This window comes from Rhinichthys klamathensis, unplaced genomic scaffold (genome assembly GCF_029890125.1).
Source record: "Rhinichthys klamathensis goyatoka isolate OS25496 unplaced genomic scaffold, OSU_Roscu_1.1 h1tg000310l_1, whole genome shotgun sequence".
Classification (NCBI taxonomy): Eukaryota; Metazoa; Chordata; class Actinopteri; order Cypriniformes; family Leuciscidae; genus Rhinichthys; species Rhinichthys klamathensis.
In genome coordinates, this window is record NW_026606828.1 from 1221990 (window position 1) to 1243784 (window position 21795).

Genomic DNA, 21795 nt, shown 5'->3' on the forward strand with positions numbered 1-21795 from the left:
TACATTATTCATACACAAAGAAAATTGGTGTCCTTAAAGGTTGGATTTTTCCTCATTTTTCTAATTAAGGCATTAAGATCAATTTCCAAAAGATGATTTTTTATTCCTCTTTTTAGGCAACTTTAGCATGGGGGTAATAACTTATTCACACCACTGTATTATGACAAAAGTCTTTTATAAATAGTAAAATAATAAATGCATTTTAGTGGCTGCAGTTTAACATGTTTGTATATTTACACAGTGAATATTTTAATCACACATTTTGTCATTAAAAATTAAATTATTATTAGTATTCACCTTTCAGAGTTCAGTTCCAAAATATTCCGAATTTTTGAAAATACCATCTTTATTTTTCAACAGGTGATGATAGTAAAATAATTTGTAATAATTCAATCTCTGAGTATTTATATAAAATAAACAATTAGTTAAAACAATATGTAAATGTATTAAAACAATATGTACATAAGTAGTAATAACAAATTATTATAAACAATTATAATTGTTATAATATAATAGTAATACCTAGTACTAATTAAGTATTCATATTGAATTATTTGTTAAAACTATATAATTAACCACACACACACACACACACACACACACACACACACACAATGTATATATATAATATGCATATAATAATAATAAATTAATATAAATAATTATTATAATATCATATAGTAGTATATTATTTTATTTTATTATTTATATTATTGTATGGGGAAAGAGTGTTTGGTTTAGATTTATTGTTGCTGCATCAAAAATCGTTGTTGTGAATATGGTTTCTGCATGCTGTTGTTGATATGATTCTTGTCTAAGGCTTGTCTGAGTATATCTGGAGCATCAGTTGTTGTCAGGGCTTTGTTTAGCAGGTGGGAATGTCATTCGCAATCCAAGTGATCCAAAGAGATGCCGCTGACGACTTGTAAGCGGAGAATTCCTGAGGAGATGAGTCGAGACAGCAAGAGGCTGAGAATGAGGTGCCGTGGTTGAGGACTGTGGAGTAAAGCCATAGCCGCGCTCTGAGAGGCAGAGGTGCCTTTTGTATGCTTGCAGTTGATTGGCTTTGACAGTGTATTCGAACAGGACGGCGGTGCCTCAGTAAGTGTGAAACGCTCACACCTGAAAGATTGTTTCACATGGAGATGGTTTCATGGGAAGATGAAGATGATATAAAGAGGTAATCAAGCAGACAAATGAAAACGGGTAAGGCTGGACACAATTTTCTCTCATCATTTCTCACAATCACATCAACCGTAATCGCATGAGAGCGAGCGAAGAGAGAGAGAGAGAGAGAGAGAGAGAGAGAGAGAGAGAGAGAGAGAGAGAGACACTAAGCCAGTTTCTATGTCCTGTTGTAATCAGATTTACCCCATGGATGGATTAATCAGGGCTCTTCAGGTAGTGATCTGAACAGATGTATTCGCTGGGACAGATCAGCAGCACCAAACGAATTAAGCGAAAAATATTTATAGTTTTCTAACAGGTTCTTTATCACTAATCAACTAGATTTAAATGTATATATAACATTTATATATATATATATATATATATATATATATATATATATATATATATATATATATATATATATATATATACACTCACCGGCCACTTTATTAGGTACCCCATGCTAGTAACGGGTTGGACCCCCTTTTGCCTTCAGAACTGCCTCAATTCTTCGTGGCATAGATTCAACAAGGTGCTGGAAGCATTCCTCAGGGAGTTTGGTCCATATTGACATGATGGCATCACACAGTTGCCGCAGATTTGTCGGCTGCACATCCATGATGCGAATCTCCCGTTCCACCACATCCCAAAGATGCTCTATTGGGTTGAGATCTGGTGACTGTGGAGGCCATTTTAGTACAGTGAACTCATTGTCATATTCAAGAAACCAATTTGAAATGATTAGAGCTTTGTGACATGGTGGAAGTAGCCATCAGAGGATGGGTACATGGTGGCCATAAAGGGATGGACATGGTCAGAAACAATGCTCAGGTAGGCCGTGGCATTTAAACGATGCCCAATTGGCACTAAGGGGCCTAAAGTGTGCCAGGAAAACATCCCCCACACCATTACACCACCACCACCAGCCTGCACAGTGGTAACAAGGCATGATGGTTCCATGTTCTCATTCTGTTTACGCCAAATTCTGACTCTAACATCTGAATGTCTCAACAGAAATCGAGACTCATCAGACCAGGCAACATTTTTCCAGTCTTCAACTGTTCAATTTTGGTGAGCTCTTGCAAATTGTAGCCTCTTTTTCCTATTTGTAGTGGAGATGAGTGGTACCCGGTGGAGTCTTCTGCTGTTGTAGCCCATCCGCCTCAAGGTTGTGCGTGTTGTGGCTTCACAAATGCTTTGCTGCATACCTCGGTTGTAACGAGTGGTTATTTCAGTCACTGTTGCCCTTCTATCAGCTCGAACCAGTCTGGCCATTCTCCTCTGACCTCTGGCATCAACAAGGCATTTCCGCCCACAGAACTGCCGCTCACTGGATGTTTTTTCTTTTTCGGACCATTCTCTGTAAACCCTAGAGATGGTTGTGCGTGAAAATCCCAGTAGATTAGCAGTTTCTGAAATACTCAGACCAGCCCTTCTGGCACCAACAATCATGCCACGTTCAAAGTCACTCAAATCAACTTTCTTCCCCATACTGATGCTCGGTTTGAACTGCAGGAGATTGTCTTGACCATGTCTACATGCCTAAATGCACTGAGTTGCCGCCATGTGATTGGCTGCTTAGAAATTAAGTGTTAACGAGCAGTTGGACAGGTGTACCTAATAAAGTGGCCGGTGAGTGTATATTACTGTAAAAAAATATATGATCAATGTTATATATTATATATTTTTACATTGCTTTAACTCATCAAAATAAGTTTGTTATACAAGATTCAACTAATTTTTCAGTTTAATGTAATTTAAGTTGAAATGACTTAAACATCCAAGTTGATTGTACTTAATATATACCAATATACCAATTATATATATTTTTACCAATTATTTATATATATATATATATATATGTATATAATATTTTGACTACTTTACTTTGAACATATGTATACTGTATATAAATATTCACATCAAATATGCACATGCCCAGTAATTACACTTTTTGGGGAATAAAACCTAGTTGTCTTAGCATATATTCATAATGTCTGCAGACATTGATTTTTAGATCACAAGATTTGTGCTCCAAAAGAAAGAAATCCCGCACCCCAAAATTTTTAATTCTAAGGCAAGAACTGTACATTAATTCTATCTGATTAATAAGCTATGTATATTAATGATGCACATGAAAATCAGCAATGCTTCTGTTTAATTTCCTCAGTGTCATGTTCAGGCCTTTGTCAGCACACAGACGCAAGTATTTGCGTTGAGCACACACATTTGAATTGACTCAGTCAGCGATTATATTCCCTGGACATAAAAAATTGCATTGTCAGAACCCTGAGATCATATCTCCATGGAGGCCTCTACGTTTTTGAGATGATTCACATATTTGTAATATCACAGATGGATAGGTACATATGGAACTGGTGAATTTAGTTATGGTGGTAAATCGATGTTAGGCAAATTCTAAACTTTATATGTTGTCAAAAGTTTTGATCCATGAACTAAACAGGAATGTTAGCTGTTAGGATTTAATGCTAAAAACAAGAGAAACCAAGTATGAGCTTTAATAAGCATCCATCCATCCATCCATCCACCCACCCACCGACCGATCCACCCATCCATCCACCCATCCATCCATCCATCCACACCCATCCATCCATCCATCCATCCACACCCACCCACCCACCGATCCATCCACCCACCCATCCATCCATCCACCCACACCCTCCCACCCACCGATCCATCCACCTATCCATCCACCTATCCATCCATCCACACCCACCGATCCATCCACCCATCCATCCATCCACCCACCCATCCATCCATCCATCCATCCACCCACACCCTCCCACCCACCGATCCATCCACCCATCCATCCATCCACACCCACCGATCCATCCACCCATCCATCCATCCACCCACCCATCCATCCATCCACACCCATCCATCCATCCATCCACACCCACCGATCCATCCACCCACCCATCCATCCATCCACACCCACCGATCCATCCATCCACCCACCCATCCATCCACACCCACCGATCCATCCACCCATCCATCCACACCCACCCACCCACCGATCCATCCATCCATCCATCCATCCATCCATCCATCCACCCATCCATCCACCCACCCACCCACCCATCCATCCACCCACACCACCCCACCCCACCCACCGATCCATCCACCCATCCATCCATCCATCCATCCACACCCACCGATCCATCCACCCATCCATCCATCCACCCATCCATCCATCCATCCACCCACCCACCCATCCATCCATCCATCCATCCATCCACCCACCCATCCATCCATCCATCCACACCCACCCATCCATCCATCCATCCATCCATCCATCCATACCCACTGATCCATCCACCCACCCATCCATCCATCCACCCACACCCACCGATCCATCCATCCATCCACCCACACCCTCCCACCCACCCATCCATCCATCCACCCACACCCACCCATCCATCCATCCATCCACCCACACCCTCCCACCCACCGATCCACCCACCCACCCATCCATCCACCCATCCATCCACATCCTCCCACCCACCAATCCATCCATCCATCCATCCAACCACATTCACACACCCACCCATCCATCCACCCACACCCTCCCACCCACCGATCCATCCGTCCATCCACCCACCCACCCTTCCATCCATCCATCCATCCATCCAAAATAGTTGTGGTTCTCTGCCATTGTAAATGGTTGCCAGGGTGTTGCTATTTGGTTAGTAAGGTGTCTTTAGTTTAATAATATTAAAATGGTACAATATATGACATTTAAAAAATGGCCCCTTGGCTTGTACAGATTACGCACACAAAATATCTTCAGCATTAGGCCATCATCTCAGGGGAGCCACTGAATTTGTAGACAGGTACTATATTTAGGATTATCGCTGGTGAAATGATGTTCAGGTGAATATCCTTGAATATTTAAATTTTCTAGACCACAATGTGCCATTCCTGTCTGCATATTACCTAAGTTGTGCGTGATGTACTTGTCTCTCATTTCCCAATCTCTCTCTCTCTCTCACTTAAAAATATATTAGTTTTGTCTTACTTTCATAATTCAGTGGTACCTTGGCCTCTCCAAGCTGCACATATGGGCTGTCATTTTTGCCCCAAAATCAAAATGGACTTTTCTTGTTTAAAGAGTTCACACTAGCCGGGAAATACACTCCAGTAGCCTTTGATTTCCAGATACAAGGTAATACGTATCTTTCTTCTGAATCTGAAATGAGCTTTCTTTTCTTCATGGTGGAAATGTGTTAAGTGTGCCTGAAGAATCAGACAGATATGAAAATGCTTTTATCAGCACTGGCTTGAAAGCTTTCCATGTTATATAAGCAAATACATAGAAGCTAAAAATCTCTTGGGACTAATTTTAAAAATCTGCTTCAGTCGGTGACATGACCCAGCGGGTACAGCATGTGCTGCTTGTGTGGTCGATTGGAGTTCAAATCTGGCTCATGTAATTGCCTGATCCTGAATATAAAATCAATATAAACCAGCATATTAGCCTTCGTGACTCGTTCGCACTCGGTCGTCATTTCCATCAAAAAGAAGATTGATGATCTTAGCTTGCTTTCGATTTTATTTTGATTAGGCATATGAAGACATGGGTCAACAGAAAGTTGGCTCCCGCTACTCGCCCCTTCCAACCCTATCAAACAATCCGCCATAGTAGGGGTGGGCGATATGACCAAATTCTTATTTCACGATGTGAGAAATTTTATTTCACAATAACGATATATATCACAATATAGTTATTTTGTGTTATTTTATCTAATTTCTGTTATTAAAAATAAATAAAAAAAGAAGCAAATTACAAACAATAGGACAAATACAATATAACAAAAATATGAATTAAACAAATCAGGTAGTTAGTCAGGTAGGTTTATTTAACATGTAGTTAGAATTAGTACAGCAGTTTAATAAAAATAAAATATTGCATAGTCTTCACTGTATGAATTAAATTATAAATGTATTCTTATTAAAGCTAAAAAAGTTATTCAGTAAAAAACAATGATTGATTTTCTCTTTTTTTTAATTCACATTGACACAGAGCAGCAGGCAGGTCAATTATGCCGCTGTCACTTTAAAACCAAATGCACAGATCCATTATACTGATACACATCCAGGTTTACACCCAGCTGTTAACTTTCACTTAAGACATAACTGCATCAGATATATTGCACTTATAACTCTTTTTAACATCAAGCACGTCCCGCTCTTAATATTATTATTCATGCATTTCATCACTCTGAAGTATCAGTAGATGTAGCCTATATATTTACATCCCGCACGATTTAGCAAAATCTCTAACGATATACATTTAATACCGTGGTGTGCCCTGTGCACACGTGACAGTGAATAACCAATAAGAAATAACAAAGAATGAATGCTCCTACACAGCAAAAGGTGCTTAGCTTGTCTAGCAGATGTTTAGTGGCTTTAACTGGTCAACCAGCTGAAAACGTGTCCAGAAACCTCCTTTAGCACTTTAGTTTTATTGTTGTAAAAAAGTGCTTTATTTTGTTTAGTTATGATTATGAAGTTATAATGAAAATGATGTCTGGGCATGTATAAAATTTGTCCCTGACAGTTTGATTGTCAGTTTAGCAATTGTATGGCTATAATAATAGCCAGAATGATTTCTGATTGGACCATTGTTGTTATGAATGATAATGCTTTATCTCAGCAAACGTTTAGCTTCTGTTTGACTGGCTGAGTCTCTGCAGTCCTGTTATTAGCTGATAGTGTCTGGCTAACAGTTTTCTTTTATTGGATGAGTTTTAGCTGGCTTTTGAATCCAAACCTTGGTGGGACGATTGAGTAACTTTGCTGTTCTATAAACCTTAGGCGTCATATTGAATTTAACACGGATGAAAACAAGGCTGCGTCCCAAATCAGAGGCTGCACCCTTCGAGGGCTGCATTCAAAGGCCGAATGCATCACTACAATGCATTAGAATAGAACGAGTGGATCCTTCGCAGCCTATAGCCAATCCCAAGATTCATTGCGTGCTGGTGAAAGGTGTTTTTGTAGTTTATTCTCTTTATCATGTACAGAAATGGGCCACAGTGAACTTATTTAGACAGGTTGTGAACCCTGTTTTGTTTTCAGACAGTTGAATATAAATCGATTTGACCTTCGCAGACTTTGAACTCTGCGTCATTCAAAGAATGCAGCCTCTGAATTGGGACCAAGCTTTACAGTCTTTACAATGGCAATCATTGTATAAAAGTCCTAGATCACTTAATTTTCACAACTCACTTTTAAAACTGGAGTTTTTGTCAACTGAAAGTTGTTTTGTCATCTGAACAATCGGGCTTGATGTTAAACAACAGTAGGATCCATTGAACACACTATCCCTCACAGCCTCGTTTTCATTCCTGTCAAGGTCCCGATTAAGCTCTATGGGTTGGTAATTTAAAGATAAATGTTTGTCATCTGTTTATCTGCTAATTTGGCAAAGAATTGTTGTGACAGGCATCGCATAGGGTTTATGATGGATTGCATGGCACTATGTTGATAGTTGTTGATAAATATGGATCATTTAATTCTGCTCATTAAAGGAATACTAACCCACAGATGGAATTGTCAGGTAAGATGACAGATAACAAGAATACAGAATAATGAATACAGCCAACAACATTCTGAGCTGAAATGTTGACATAAAGCTGATTATTCTCTCAGCAGCATCCCATATTAATGTCATGTCTCCTTGGTTACGAGCTGACTGTTATTATTGATTATTACAGATCATTAGCCTGATCTGATGACCCATCCGTTACATCTGTTCTCGTGTTTTGAAGTAAAATCAAATCTTGTTATTAATCACCCACTTGATCAATCTTAAATTGTTCTTTGAATTGCCAGAATTAATAAGAATGCTAAATTAAATAAGGCTACCCTAATCTCGTCATTTTTCACAGAAACATGAAACGGCTTTTCTAAATGAGTCGGCTTCATATTTTAATGGCTCACATGTTGTAAGTGTTTTCCCCTTGGCATTGAGTAATAAATGTCTGTTTCACCTGATCATTTGTCATTGCTTTGGCATGATGGGAAGGTCATTAAAGGGATACTCCACTTTTTTTTGGAAATAGGCTCATTTTACAACTCCCCCAGAGTTAAACTGTTGAGTTTTACCGTTTTTGAATCCATTCAGCCGATCTCCGGTTCTGGCGGTACCACTTTTAGCATAGCTTAGCAAACATCATTGAAGTGGACAAGACCATTAGCATTTCTAAAAAAAAAAATGACCAAAGAGTTTCGATGAGAGTATAGTTCTTAGCCATATCAGCCTAGAAAATCGCAACTTTACATTTTCCGTCGGTCTTAGTGCACGATGTAACTACAGAAGAGTCAAGTTTTAAATAGGAAAAATATCGAAACTCTTTGGTCATTTTTTTTTTTAGAAATGCTAATGGTCTTGTCCACTTCAATGATGTATGCTAAGCTATGCTAAAAGTGGTACCGCCAGAACCGGAGATCGGCTGAATGGATTCAAAAACGGTAAAACTCAACAGTTTAACTCTGGGGGAGTTGTAAAATGAGCCTATTTCCAAAAAAAGTGGAGTATCCCTTTAAAGGCAACATGTAAAAGCAAACAGCAGGGATGGACAGTTTCTCTCGTGGTGAAGTTCACAAGCCCAAAAGCTTGATTTAATTATTTTTTCCCCTTCAGAGTGAGATTTTTTGGAAATCAGAGACGATTTGGTTTAGAGCTCAAGGGACTGGATTATGATATCGTTGCTAAGTATGTGTCTTGCAAATCCCCAGTTCCTGATTTCTTAAGAATGTTTGATTACCCTCAGAAGACTCAGCCTCAGTTAATGCATTAATTATGTAGTGAATTTACATAAACAGTCGATATGGAACTTGGAAACGATACTTCAGTTTTCAGAGTTACTTTATTGCTTTATTTTTTTGACCTGACTGTTTGTCATTATTAGTTCTGCTAATTGTATGAATGCATTATTAATTCTGATCCGTTCAAAAAAGTTTTGGGAGGACCTATATATTTGTGGTCGGCAAGATTTTTGAAAAATGTTTTTAAAAGAAGTTTTATATGCTCACCAAGCTGCATTTATTTGAATAAATCAATATATATATATATATATATTGATTTATTCTTTATAGAAATCATTCGAATATGCTGATTTGCTGCTCAAGAAACATTTCTTATCAATGTTGAAAACAGTTGTGCTGCTTAATATTTTTATGGAAACTTTGTTTTTTTCTGGACTTTCTGGTTTCTTTGATGAATCAAAAGTTTAAAAGAACAGCATTTATTTAAAAATATTTTGTAATATAAACTTTTGATCCATTTAATGCTTCCATGAATACAACTTTATTTTTGTCAAAATATAAAAGATATAAAATATCTTTGCCGAATATAAAAGATACACTAACAATTCACAGTTTTCCTGCAATATAAAAATAAGCAATATTGTGAATTTTAGTGATTTTTATGCACATTTTATTTGTCTATTAACTTTCTTTAAACTTCAGAGGATAATATATTACTTTGTATCTTTGAATAATTATATATCATAATTGTCAAATATTCTTCAATTTAAACTTCATTTTTATTGTATTTTACATCTTGCATTAAAAATATGCAAATAGCATTTATTATATTCCTTAAAGACCCACTCCGATGAAAATAATGTTTTTCTAGGTGTTAACATGTTCTTGTGGCATTTTTCTGATGTTAGAGGACATATCTTGAGAAAAATCAGCTCAAAGTTGTATTTCTGAGTATTTCTACATTCAAATGGCTGTGAATCAGTAGCAGACGCTAAAATGCCGGCTAAAATAGACTGGAGTTGTGACGTAGTAACTCCACTGGGCGTCTCCACACGCGACGTCTTGGAGTGAAATAGTGATCGGTGATAACTTTGATTAACTTCGGATAATAATAATAAACGTGTATATAATACTGTTGCCCCACCGGTATTGGGGATGTAAGCTAGCGGGAGAGACAGAGCTCTCAGCAACGGGCAGGGGGAGGGTCGTCTCCGTGCCAACGGCTCCGCCCACAACGCAGAGGCGAATTGCTAATGAGCTACTGCTGCTCTGCTGAAGCGAAGTCCCAGAAAACGGCACAGGTTTTGTGTTTTTGGCTAAAAATGGCATAATCATAATTTAAAGACCACTGGGAATGTTTAAAAATAGCTCAAAATATGATCGGAGTGGGACTTTAAGGACAATGCATATTTCCAGCGCTTTTGCAGGGATCGTGCTTTTTTTGTACTTTCCTATTCTAATAAATAAAATGCATTTAAAATCTACTTGGTTGAATACCATGCTATAGGATTATGATTGTCTTTTACCAGCATTCTGACAGATGTGATAAAGTGTTGTTTTGTCTGCAGGCACAACGAGACAGCCCAAAGAGGGGGAGGTCCCAGGTGTGGACTACAACTTTGTGAGCGTTGAGCGGTTTATGGAATTAGAGAAAAGTGGGGCCTTGTTAGAAAGTGGAACGTACGAAGGTAAGTGAAATTCACCGTTAAACCTCCCACATCTCCTTAAATCATTACCTCTTGAAATAAAAAAATAAAAAAACGCCATAACAGCCAGGAATATGAATTTGCTTAAATTTGCTTGATTTTACCGCAAAGGTCTTTGACATTGAGCAAAGGTAATCAGATCTAGTGCAGTTGGGTCTCTTGAGGACCGACTGAGGTGTGTGGACTACTTTCAGACGCAGGTTTCTTTTCCCTTTATGAGGAGATGAGATCCTTCCCATGATTCTGTGAGGCACAGCATCATAACAGCTTCAGTCAGGCACTTTGAGAATAACTTTATATACACTCTAAAACTGCAGAGAAATGCAAATTTGAGATTTCATTTTATAGCTTCGACAAATTACATTTAATAGGGATCATTTTGATTATCGGCAGATATTGGGGGATTTTTCCCTTATTTTTTACATTTTGATTGCCTTTGAAATCATCTGAAACTCACTTAAAGTTAATCTTTAAAACCCTATTAAGTTAATAACACAGTTAAATCTAATCTTTAGCCAGACTCAATTAATACATTTTTCATGCTGTACATTTATAATGTTGTGATGCCTAAATTAACTTGTAGCACTTTTTTTTGAGTTCATCAGCAGTTTATCAGTTACTGGACAGAATTTGAAAATATGAGTTATGTTTAATGTATTTTGATCAAATAAATGCAGCTTGGTGAGCATAAGAGACTTCTTTCAAAAACATAGGTGGAACAAAATGACCTTAGACAAATTTTGGTCAATTTTTCCAGAAGTCAAATCAATTGCTCTCTAGAATGAGACGATACCATCTTCCTCTGACTAGCAATAGCTATTATCAAATCATGGTGCATGTCAACACAATAAAAATGACTGTGTTTGTCATTTAACAGGATATAGAACATAAAATATTTAATAGAGTCAGAGGAAATGTGGGTATATTGATTTTATAGGCTTCATATGGTCTTATTTGAGGTGATTTCAGGTCACTTTAAAGGGTTAGTTCACCCAAAAATGAAAACTCTTTCATTAATTTCTCACCCTCATGTCGTTCCAAATTCGTAAGACTTTCGTTCATCTTCGGAACATAAATGAAGATCTTTTTAATGAAATCTGAGAGCACCACGACGCATACATGTTGTGTTGACACGAGAGTGAATGTTATTGAATGAGATTAATATTTTGTAAATAAAGTGGTAAATTATGGGGGGTTTTTTGTGCAATCAAAGCACTCACATCGCTTCATAAAACTGAGGTTAAACCACTGAGGTCACATGGATTATTTTAATGATGTCTTTACTACCTTTCTGGGACTTGAAAGTGGTAGTTGCTTAGACTGTCAATGTAGAGACTCAACTGTAAGCTCTCAGATTTAATTAAAAAGATCTTCATTTGTGTTCCGAAGATCAACGAAAGTCTCACAGGTTTGGAACGACATGACGGTGATTAATGAATGAATTTTTTGGGTGAACTAACCTTTTAAGTTAACCCACCCAGTCAATGATTCTGGGTCACAGGCTGTAATGTAAATGAATCTATGAACTTCACCTCTTCTGTTTCTGTCCCTGAAGTCTTGCAAATGAATTCATAAAGCCTGTGCCGTACCCGCACAGGAGCTCAGTTTTTAATCATTAAACAGATTTCCCTGGATACACATGATTTCTTTTCAATCTTGAATGAAATTATTGAGTCGCCAGTGCACAAGGGTGCCGTAATGGCAAACATCACAGAAAAAAATAACTCCAGCAAAGTTCATGACAAAACATGATTGAAAAGTTACTTGAAAAGTCTGACTTCACCTTTTTGCATGCCAAGTAGCTGTGTAAGCATTTTTAAAGTCCCAAAAACGTTTTTGTTGTTGTTTCTAGATAACTTCTATGGCACGCCAAAGCCTCCTGCCGAACCCACGCAGATGCTGTTTAATGTGACGGACCAACTCTTGCCCGGTGCCCGACCCAGTGCAGAGGGAAAAAGGAAGAGAAACAAGTCCGTCAGCAACATGGAGAAGGACAGCATTGAGCCACCAGAAGAGGAGGAGGAAGAGAGCCCCGTCGTCAATGGCAACGGCATCGCCATCACACCAGGTTACAACCTAACACTGTTACCCAGATAGTTTAGAATGACCCAACTGAGTCAATTATGAATGCGGGCTTCATAGTTGTGTGACTCATTTCTAATGAAAGACATTTCAGATGAGAGTCTGAAGCATTATTTAAACTCTTCTGTTATTCGTAACTCAAAGATGAGGTTTCAAAATATACTGAGCAAACAAGGCTTTTGATTATTGGGCTGGTGGCATTTTTCTGTTGGTATTTTAATATATGGAAAATGCCATATACATACATGTCATGCCATCAAACTTTTATGTCATGTATTTAAATGTATTTGAATTTAAACATTTGTAATGATAAAGTTGCAATTTGATACTTTTAAAATGTAAGGAATAATTGACTCATCCAAGGTGGTGATGCGGCCACAACGCAAAGTGGTATTTTCTAATAATTCAATGGACCGTAGTCAATTATTCCACTTACACTAGGGTTACCACACCTCACGACATTGTTCAGATGTTGTATTTCAAGACATTGTCCGGTTTTTGTCCTTAAATTGCTCTTGTGTGTAGGACTTATTTCTTACGCATCTCATCATCCCACTCCATTGCCAATTACAAAATGTCACTTTAGAGCTAGTAACGGAGGCTTCAGCCATTGATAGCAGTCTAATGCAGTTATTAGAGAGAGAGAGAGTGTGAATTAGCAGAGACTGTGCATCTTTCAACAGTGTTCAGCAGCAGCGTCTCTACTAATAGCGAGACTAAGTTTATCTGCTTCAAGAACAGCGGCGTTATTACCTCGCTAGTGAGAAACGAGAGAGACTGGAAGGTTGCCGCTTGGTCAGCACATCAAAATAAGTGCACAACAAAAGATTATTAGAACAACAACTTGACGTGCAGTTTAACTTTTAGTTTGACATTATTACAAAGTGCACTTTATAAAAGTGTATTTAAGTGTGTTAAGAAACACAATCATGAAAGTACAAATGGCCTTTTATTTTTATTAATATGTTATCTGCAAGGTTTTTTTATATATATATATACTTTTAAGGTTTGAAGTACACAACAAGTCCACATTCAAGACAATTAAGCACACTTCTTTTTCACAAAGTTTTGATTAATCTATATGAGGAGCCGTCATAGTCTCAGTCAGAAGGTCAGGATTGACACTGATTCCTTTTGTTTACCTCAAAGAATCGAGCGAACATGAGGACAAGAGCACCGACGCTTCTGGAGACGTGCCCGTCCAGCCATGCCCACCTGAGACCCCCACCCTCACCGCCACAGATGCCCAGGAGGAAGAAGTAGACGCCCCCAAGTCCCCACAAGACTCCCAGGAGAATGACGACCTGGGCCCTTTGCCAGACAACTGGGAGATGGCCTACACTGAAAAAGGAGAAGTTTACTTCATAGAGTGAGTGAAGTGCACTTCAAAGCACACTTCATAATGAAAGAGGTGTGAACATATGGAGCGCTACCTGTTGCACAGTCCTCTTTTACAGATTGTTACGGATGTCTGAATTATTTATGTGTGCCGTATTGAGCTCTCTCAGTGTAATGCAGTTCAGTTGACTGCATTTTGGAAATGATTTGCAGGACTTTATACACAGTAGGGTTGGAAATGTAGCTAAAATCAGCGGCGCCTACAGCTGTACGCACTTTGCGTACCATGAGTGCTCCGACAGACCTGACCCAGCAAGCAATAGCCGTAATTTCACCATCTAGGTTAACTATTGACCCGATAGAGTCCGGCTATGTGTAACCCACTTCTAGCCAAAATAACTTACGAGATGTATAATATTCCAGTCATCAGTGATTACAAGGTGTTTGGTTTCATGTCTTTCACATGTTCTATGCGTAGCCCGTGCGTCTATTCTTGGGCTGTGGTTAAACGTCTATTAAATCTTCAGATTTTGCTTTGTTTTAGCCTACATTTTCCTACAAACAATTGAAAAAAAAAGGCTACTTTTGAGAGGTAACTTAAGCCACTGCTGTGTCATGTCAATAAGCGGCCATTTTCACATCTAAAGTTTTGTCTTTCTCTGCTCGTTCAGCAGTTTGCAACGCTTTCAGCATGTTTCCTATAACAGCGTCTGACGTTTACGTTTTATGTGGCATGAGAAAGTCACATAAACCACGCAAAATACGATCAGAGCAGTCAGACTAAAACGGATTTCCAGAAATGCGATTTAAATTGGATTTCAAACCACATATGGATGAAGGTCGAAACGGATTTATAAAAATTGCATTTCATGTGAATTTTTATTTATTTATTTATTTTTTCACATCTGATCGGATTCAAATATATGCACAAAAATCGGATTTGGACTGACAGTCTGCCCTAGTAAAAAAAAAAAACTATACCAAAATCTATTTAGGATACATTTATTTAAGATATATTTAAGATACATTTAAGATAAACAATTATTTCATACTAAGTATACTTCAAATCCATGACCATATTGATATATCACATAAGACTTAGGCCTACTGATATAAAATTATAAATGCACAATGCACAATTTTTAATATTAAGCCTAAAATGTATTTTAATATCATTATTAATAAGGATTATATGAACTCTGGATAATATCCGTCTTTAAATGAAAGATATTTAAAGTGTACTGAAGTATACTTGCAATAGTTCCACTTTAGCACAATAAAGTATACTTAAGTATATCTTTAGTTAGACTGCAGCTCTATTTCTGCATGATTAAAGTGCATTAAGTACAAGATTAGCTGTTCCAATTTAGGAGACTTTAAGTATAAATGGTAAATGGACTGCATTTATATAGCGCTTTCACAGACCCAATGGCCACCAAAGCGCTTTACATATTGCCTCACATTCACCCATTCACTCACCCATTCATACACCGACGGCGGTGTCAGCCATACAAGGCGCCATCCAGCTCGTCGGGAGCAGCCGGGGTTAGGTGTCTTGCTCACGGACACCTCGACACTCAGTCAGGTGGAATCGGGGATTGAACCGCCAACCTTCTGGTTTGTAGACAACCTACATGAGCCACTGCCGCCCCAGTATAACAGTTTAGTATACCAAAAGTACAATTTCAGGGTATTTTTATGAAGTACATAAATATGTAGATGGATTTGTAGTATACTTAGCACAGAATAAATGTATTCCAAATACATTTTTAGTATATATTTTTTTCTCTAGGGTGAACGTATCCATAGAAAAGTTACACGAATGCTAAATATACTAGAAAATTAACACTTCTCTCAGAGTTGAATAAAAAAATAAATAAAAAAAAGCTTATCCTAAAATTATATATTTTAGTTATATATTTTAATGTTATGTTATGTTAACTATGTCTTTTGAAGGAATTCAATTTAAGGTCTTGCCTCTGAAATGAATAGATTTTTTATGAATTAATTAAAAATATTTAATAAATTCATTTTATATGAATTAAATAAATATTAATTATACATTAATATCTTCATATATTTTGTATTATTTTAAATAGACGATTCAGTTTAAAATGATGAATGTTACATGGAAGATCTAACAAAAATATATTGTGAAATAAAATGTATAGTGATGATGCCAACCAATCATTGAATCTTAAGTTACAACTTCAGTTACCATCATGAATCATCATGATGATGAATGGATCACCATACAACTGAATCTGCCAGAGTAGCAGAGGGAAGAACGGTCTTAAGAGTGAGAGAAAGCTGTTCCCCTCCCTCCATCTGTCCTTAATGAGAAACGAGGGACTTATTAAAACTATTGATTGTCATTGTTTTAACTGGAAAACCCCCAACCACTGTGACTGAGGCCTTCTGGGATATCTAGTCTAGAATGTTTTACATTTCAAAGTGAGGCTTGTACCAACATTTGGCTGACATAACACACAAAAATGCTTCCGATTCAGATAATGATAACTAAACTCTATCATATGTACTATTAATTGTTACAAAATTCTTTTTTTTTCAGTCACAATACCAAAACGACGTCATGGCTCGACCCTCGACTAGCGAAGAAAGCCAAGCCCCCGGAGGAATGTGAGGAAGATGGTGAGTGCACTGGTGTTTTAACGTGTGTGTGAGTATGTTTCTCCTTTTTACGCTTGGAGAAATTTGATGTCGTGACCTCTACTTGTACCCCCCCTCCCCCGGAGACATGCGCGTGTGAGAGTGTAACATGAATTTCCATTTTGTGCGTTTGTTCACTATGTCAGGACATGCTCTGGTTTCATGAAACATCCAGAAAGACAAACTCTGCTAGCTCATGATGTTTACATTCATTTACTGTGTTTATGAATGGATGGCTTGGATAAAAAGAAAGTTCATCCAGCATTGATGCATCAGTTAATCTATTTAATCTTTCTTTCTTTTTTTTTTTTTTCGTTAAACCAACCATTTTGTTCATTCTGTAAAGCCACCCATCTTTATAGCCATTCATTTGTTTATCCATTAGTCCATTAAGCATCTATCCTCCATTCTTTTATTCATGCGTTCGATTGCTTGCTGAATCAGTTGTTCGTTTGTCCATCCATCCAACCAACCTTTTGTTAGTTTATTCATCCATTAAGCCAATTATCCCCTATTAATTTATTAATTTGCTTGTTGATTAATTTGTGCGTTTGTTCATCCATCTATCCATCCATCTATCCATTCATCCATCTATTCATCCATCCATCTATTCATCCATCCATCCATCCATCCATCCATTCATCCATTCATCCATCCATCTATTCATCCATCCATCCATCTATTCATCCATCTATTCATCCATCATCCATCCATCTATTCATCCATTCATCCATCCATCTATTCATCCATCCATCTATTCATCCATCCATCTATTCATCCATTCATCCATCCATCCATCCATTCATCCATCCATCTATTCATCCATCCATCCATCTATTCATCCATCTATTCATCCATCCATCCATCCATCATCCATCCATCTATTCATCCATTCATCCATCCATCTATTCATCCATCCATCTATTCATCCATCCATCCATTCATCCATCTATTCATCCATCTATTCATCCATCCATCCATCATCCATCCATCCATCTATTCACCCAACCAACCATTTGTTTGTTTGTTCATTCATTCATCCACTAAGCTATCTATCCTCTATTCATTCCTTCGTTTGCTCAGTGATTGATTCATTAGTTTGTTTGTTCAGCCATCCATCCAACCGTCCATCTTCTATTTGTTTGTTTGTTTGTTCATTCGCCCATCCTTTAACTATCTCTCCTCTATACATTTGTTTGTTTGTTCATTCGCCCATCCTTTAACTATCTCTCCTCTATACATTTGTTTGCTTGTTCATTCATTCGTTTGCTCGATCAAAAGTTCTATATCTAAAGCCATTCATCATTCATTTTTTGTTTATAAATTCTATATTTGTTTGTTTGTTAATCCATCCACCCATTCATCTATGCGTCCTCAATTCATTCATTTCAACAATTCATGCTCATTTAATAATTTGTTTGGTTATTCATTTGTTTGATTGTTTTTTTCAGTCATCCATCCATCCTCTTTGTTTTTTGTTCATTCATTCACCCATCCTTTAATTATCTATCCCCCATTGATTTGTTTGTTCATTCATTCATTTGTTTGATAAGAAAGGGATTGATCCTTTTTTCATTAATCTATAAAGCCATTCATCCTCCTTTCCATTCATTTATTAGTTCTTACATTCATCCATGCCTTTGTTCGTTCGTTCGTTCGTTCGTTTGTTTGTTGTTCATTCATTTATTCGTTTGTTGTTCATTCAATCATTAATTTGTTAATTCATTAATATTAATTAATTTGTTAATTCATTCATTCGATCATTCATCTATTTGGTTGTTCATTCATTTGTTCATTCATTCATTCATTTGTTCATTCATTCATTCATTTGTTCATTCATTCATTTGTTCCTTCATTCATTTGTTCATTCATTCATCTGTTCATTATGAATGGTGATTTTATGTACCCAAATCTACCATCTTTGAAACCTTCTGTTGAATTCAAATGCAATTTAATGGGGCCAGAGAAATCAATATCTCTTTCCACAGGCCTTTTAATGCCTTTCTGTGACATGACTACTAATATACCTCTCCGTAGTACAACATAGATCTATTTTTTGGGCAGGTCTGTGCAACAATGTAAGCTCATACACATAATCATGATTGATTTCCATTGTGTTCAATACTATCTGCTGCGTAAAAATCACTTTGTGTATTGCAAATTTGATCCACATCTCACTTCAAAGTTCAGACATGTACATTATTCAGAATTGAACTCAGATGTCTGTTAGATTATGATCCTCATGGGGCCGCACAGATTCATCATAAATTCCCATCAAAGGCTAGATAAAAGATGAGCTGTTTGTGTCAAACTAATTTTGCCTTCAAAATCAATGTTAGTCACAAACTCTTAAACATCTTTGTGTAATTTCAGAGGCGTGTCTGCTTAATTTAGCAACAATGGAATCATTTTTCCATGGTTCTAACGCTCCAAAATGTACTCTGCTGTCTGCTTGCTAGTTAATGAGCCCTGCTGGTTGGTTTTGATAGCACAAATTTCACAGAACATTTAAAGACGCATCCGGCACACGCTCATATTTACACTTGTGCATTCAATGCACTCAAATATACATAAGCCACACAGTGAATGAAAGAGCCTGAAAAAGAGACTTCTCCCATAGTTGCCATGGAAACTGCCAATGGAGGACCATTGATTTAAGGAGGCTTGAGAAAATATATTTAAGGTGGTCTGGGTTAGATCAATGTCTTTAAACCATGAAGGGCCCATAATGGTCCTGCAAAGAAAAACAAGATTTTTCTCTAAAAAAAAATATGTTGGATTTTCTCTAAAAGCGGTGCATTAATAATCTGTTAAGCATTATATTTATTAAAATTAAATTGCAATATCATGCACACGTTGAGTAGGTACCGTAATATATTGAACTTATTGAATATTATTAATTTATGATTTATTTTCTAAATGTGGTACATTAATGATCTGTTAAGCATTACAGAAGCTATTATTTGATACGTATTCGCAGTATTATGGGAGCATTAAGTAGGTAATGCATTTAAACATTTCGAATATTATTTGTTTTTTATAATTCATTATTTATTAAAAACAGAGGCCCAAGAGCATGACATCATATCCCGTTGTCCATATTCATTGTACTTATAAATAATTTCAATGTTTACATTTTTAATCTGCAATAATGTTTGCGATGCGGGAACGTTGAGTAGTTAACATTTTGTAGATTGTTATATTTTATATGATTTATTATTTATTAAAAACACTGAAAATATGTTGTTTTGCACCTCCGTATAAGTTCCATATAGGTGTTATAAAGAGAAGTGATACAGATGACCTATTATAAGTTAGATTAAATATTTAACATAGTCAATATAACTCTGCTTGGATACATTTTGATTCATTTGGCTCCATACCAAGCTATAATATTTAAAAGAAAGCTCCAGTAAATCCAGCCAAGGTTGTCACACTTCTCACTTTTTTTTATTAAGAAAGTGTCGCCATCTGGTGTGTTACTCGTCTTTCTCTCTCAGTTAAAGCTACGTATGTGATGCATATAAGAGTCTCGTCCGCTGTTCTTAATGCAAACCCTAAATATGAGACTGGTTTCTGTTTGCGAGACAGAGGGTCAAGCTAGCATTAGCGGATGTGGTGTAGCCGGTTGGTCTGTGTGTGTGTGTGTGTGTGTTTGTAGGAGGGATTTGATTGCTCTAACCCTCCTAGGGAGGTGCGAGAACCTCGTCGGTCGTCACACCTGCTCCTCTCCCACCTCGTCCAACCCAGCGTTCTGTTCAGCTCAGCATCCATTCACTCAACTAATGACTATCTGAACACAGCATGGCTTTATGATTTAAAAAAAAAAATTGTGTCAGGAAAAATATATTACATTTTCTTAATGTACATAATATAAAAATTGCAATATTATGTTTTTCATTTTTTAATTTGCATTAGAGCTGCATGATTAATTATTAAAAGATTGTGATCTTGATTTAAACATCCACGCTATCTTGACAACGATTCGCCTGTGTCTAATAAACTTTTGACAAAATCACACCGGAACATTCAAATCTGCGTTTGATCCAGAAAGAGTTATTATGTATAGGTATGAAACAGCTTTAACCACACAGTATCATTATTTCTGTTACAAGAATTCAAATGATTATTGAAGTACTGGGATAAAAGTTTATATTTTTTAGATATAAACACAGATGCGATCAGAATACACCAAACTTTTGAAAATAACGTGGCCCTTCAAATAACAATTGTATTGATTACATTGTTACTTCACTAGGTGGTGGCAAGTAACTGTTAAAAATATATTTGTCATTGAATCATTTATTTAAGAGATTTGTTCACAAATGCTGATTCATCCAGTAAATAAAATATGTGAAGGGCTGTTTTTGAAATCGCCCCTGTACCCTCATTCACTATTCTCTACATTACTCCACTAATATAGTCCACTTGAAGGAGTGAATGAATATGAGTGCCAGATAATCTGCTAGATTATTTAGTTGTCTGTTCAGAATCATGTGAGAAAAGCTATCTCTTTTTGAAACAAAAAAATCGTGATTTTTCAATTTATCCAGAATCATGCAGCTCTAATTTGCAGTAATGTTTATCAATGAAAAGATGCCAAGGTGTACTGAGTGGTTGCCAGGACATTATTTGATGGTTGCTAGGAAGTTCTGTATGGTTGCTAGGGCATTGTTTGGTGTTTGTTTAGGGTGTTCTAAGTGGCTTCTAACTAAGGCACTGTTCGATGGTTTCTAGGCTGTTCTGAAAGGTTTCTAGTAGTTACTTCCTCAAGCATTGTTTGCTGGTTGCTAGGGTGTAGGGAGTAGAGCATAGACATAATAAATACATAGACGCCCTATTGGCCGCTTTGGAACGTTGCTGCGATATGTCAACGGGTCCGCCATTTTGCGGAGGGCAAGACTGCACTGTAATCAAATGTAAGTAAACGGGTGAGCTGCGTTTTTTCTGGATAAAAACAAACTGTGTTTACATTTATCAACCGATTTCAGTGGTTTGTATGTGGTGTACAAAAAGTTCCATCTCTAGTTAT

At 37.1% G+C, this 21795-nt stretch overlaps 1 protein-coding gene across 4 annotated transcripts in view; it reads left to right on the plus strand.

Annotated features, from left to right (window-relative positions):
- magi2b (membrane associated guanylate kinase, WW and PDZ domain containing 2b) overlaps positions 1-21795 on the plus strand; it is an 88162-nt gene that overhangs the window by 35979 nt on the left and 30388 nt on the right. For all 4 annotated transcript variants that reach the window (XM_056270965.1, XM_056270962.1, XM_056270964.1 and 1 more), the window contains exons 3-6: positions 10536-10655; positions 12526-12741; positions 13905-14124; positions 16666-16745. In XM_056270965.1, coding sequence (XP_056126940.1) covers positions 10536-10655; positions 12526-12741; positions 13905-14124; positions 16666-16745 — 636 coding nt within the window. The remainder of the gene's footprint in view (positions 1-10535; positions 10656-12525; positions 12742-13904; positions 14125-16665; positions 16746-21795) is intronic.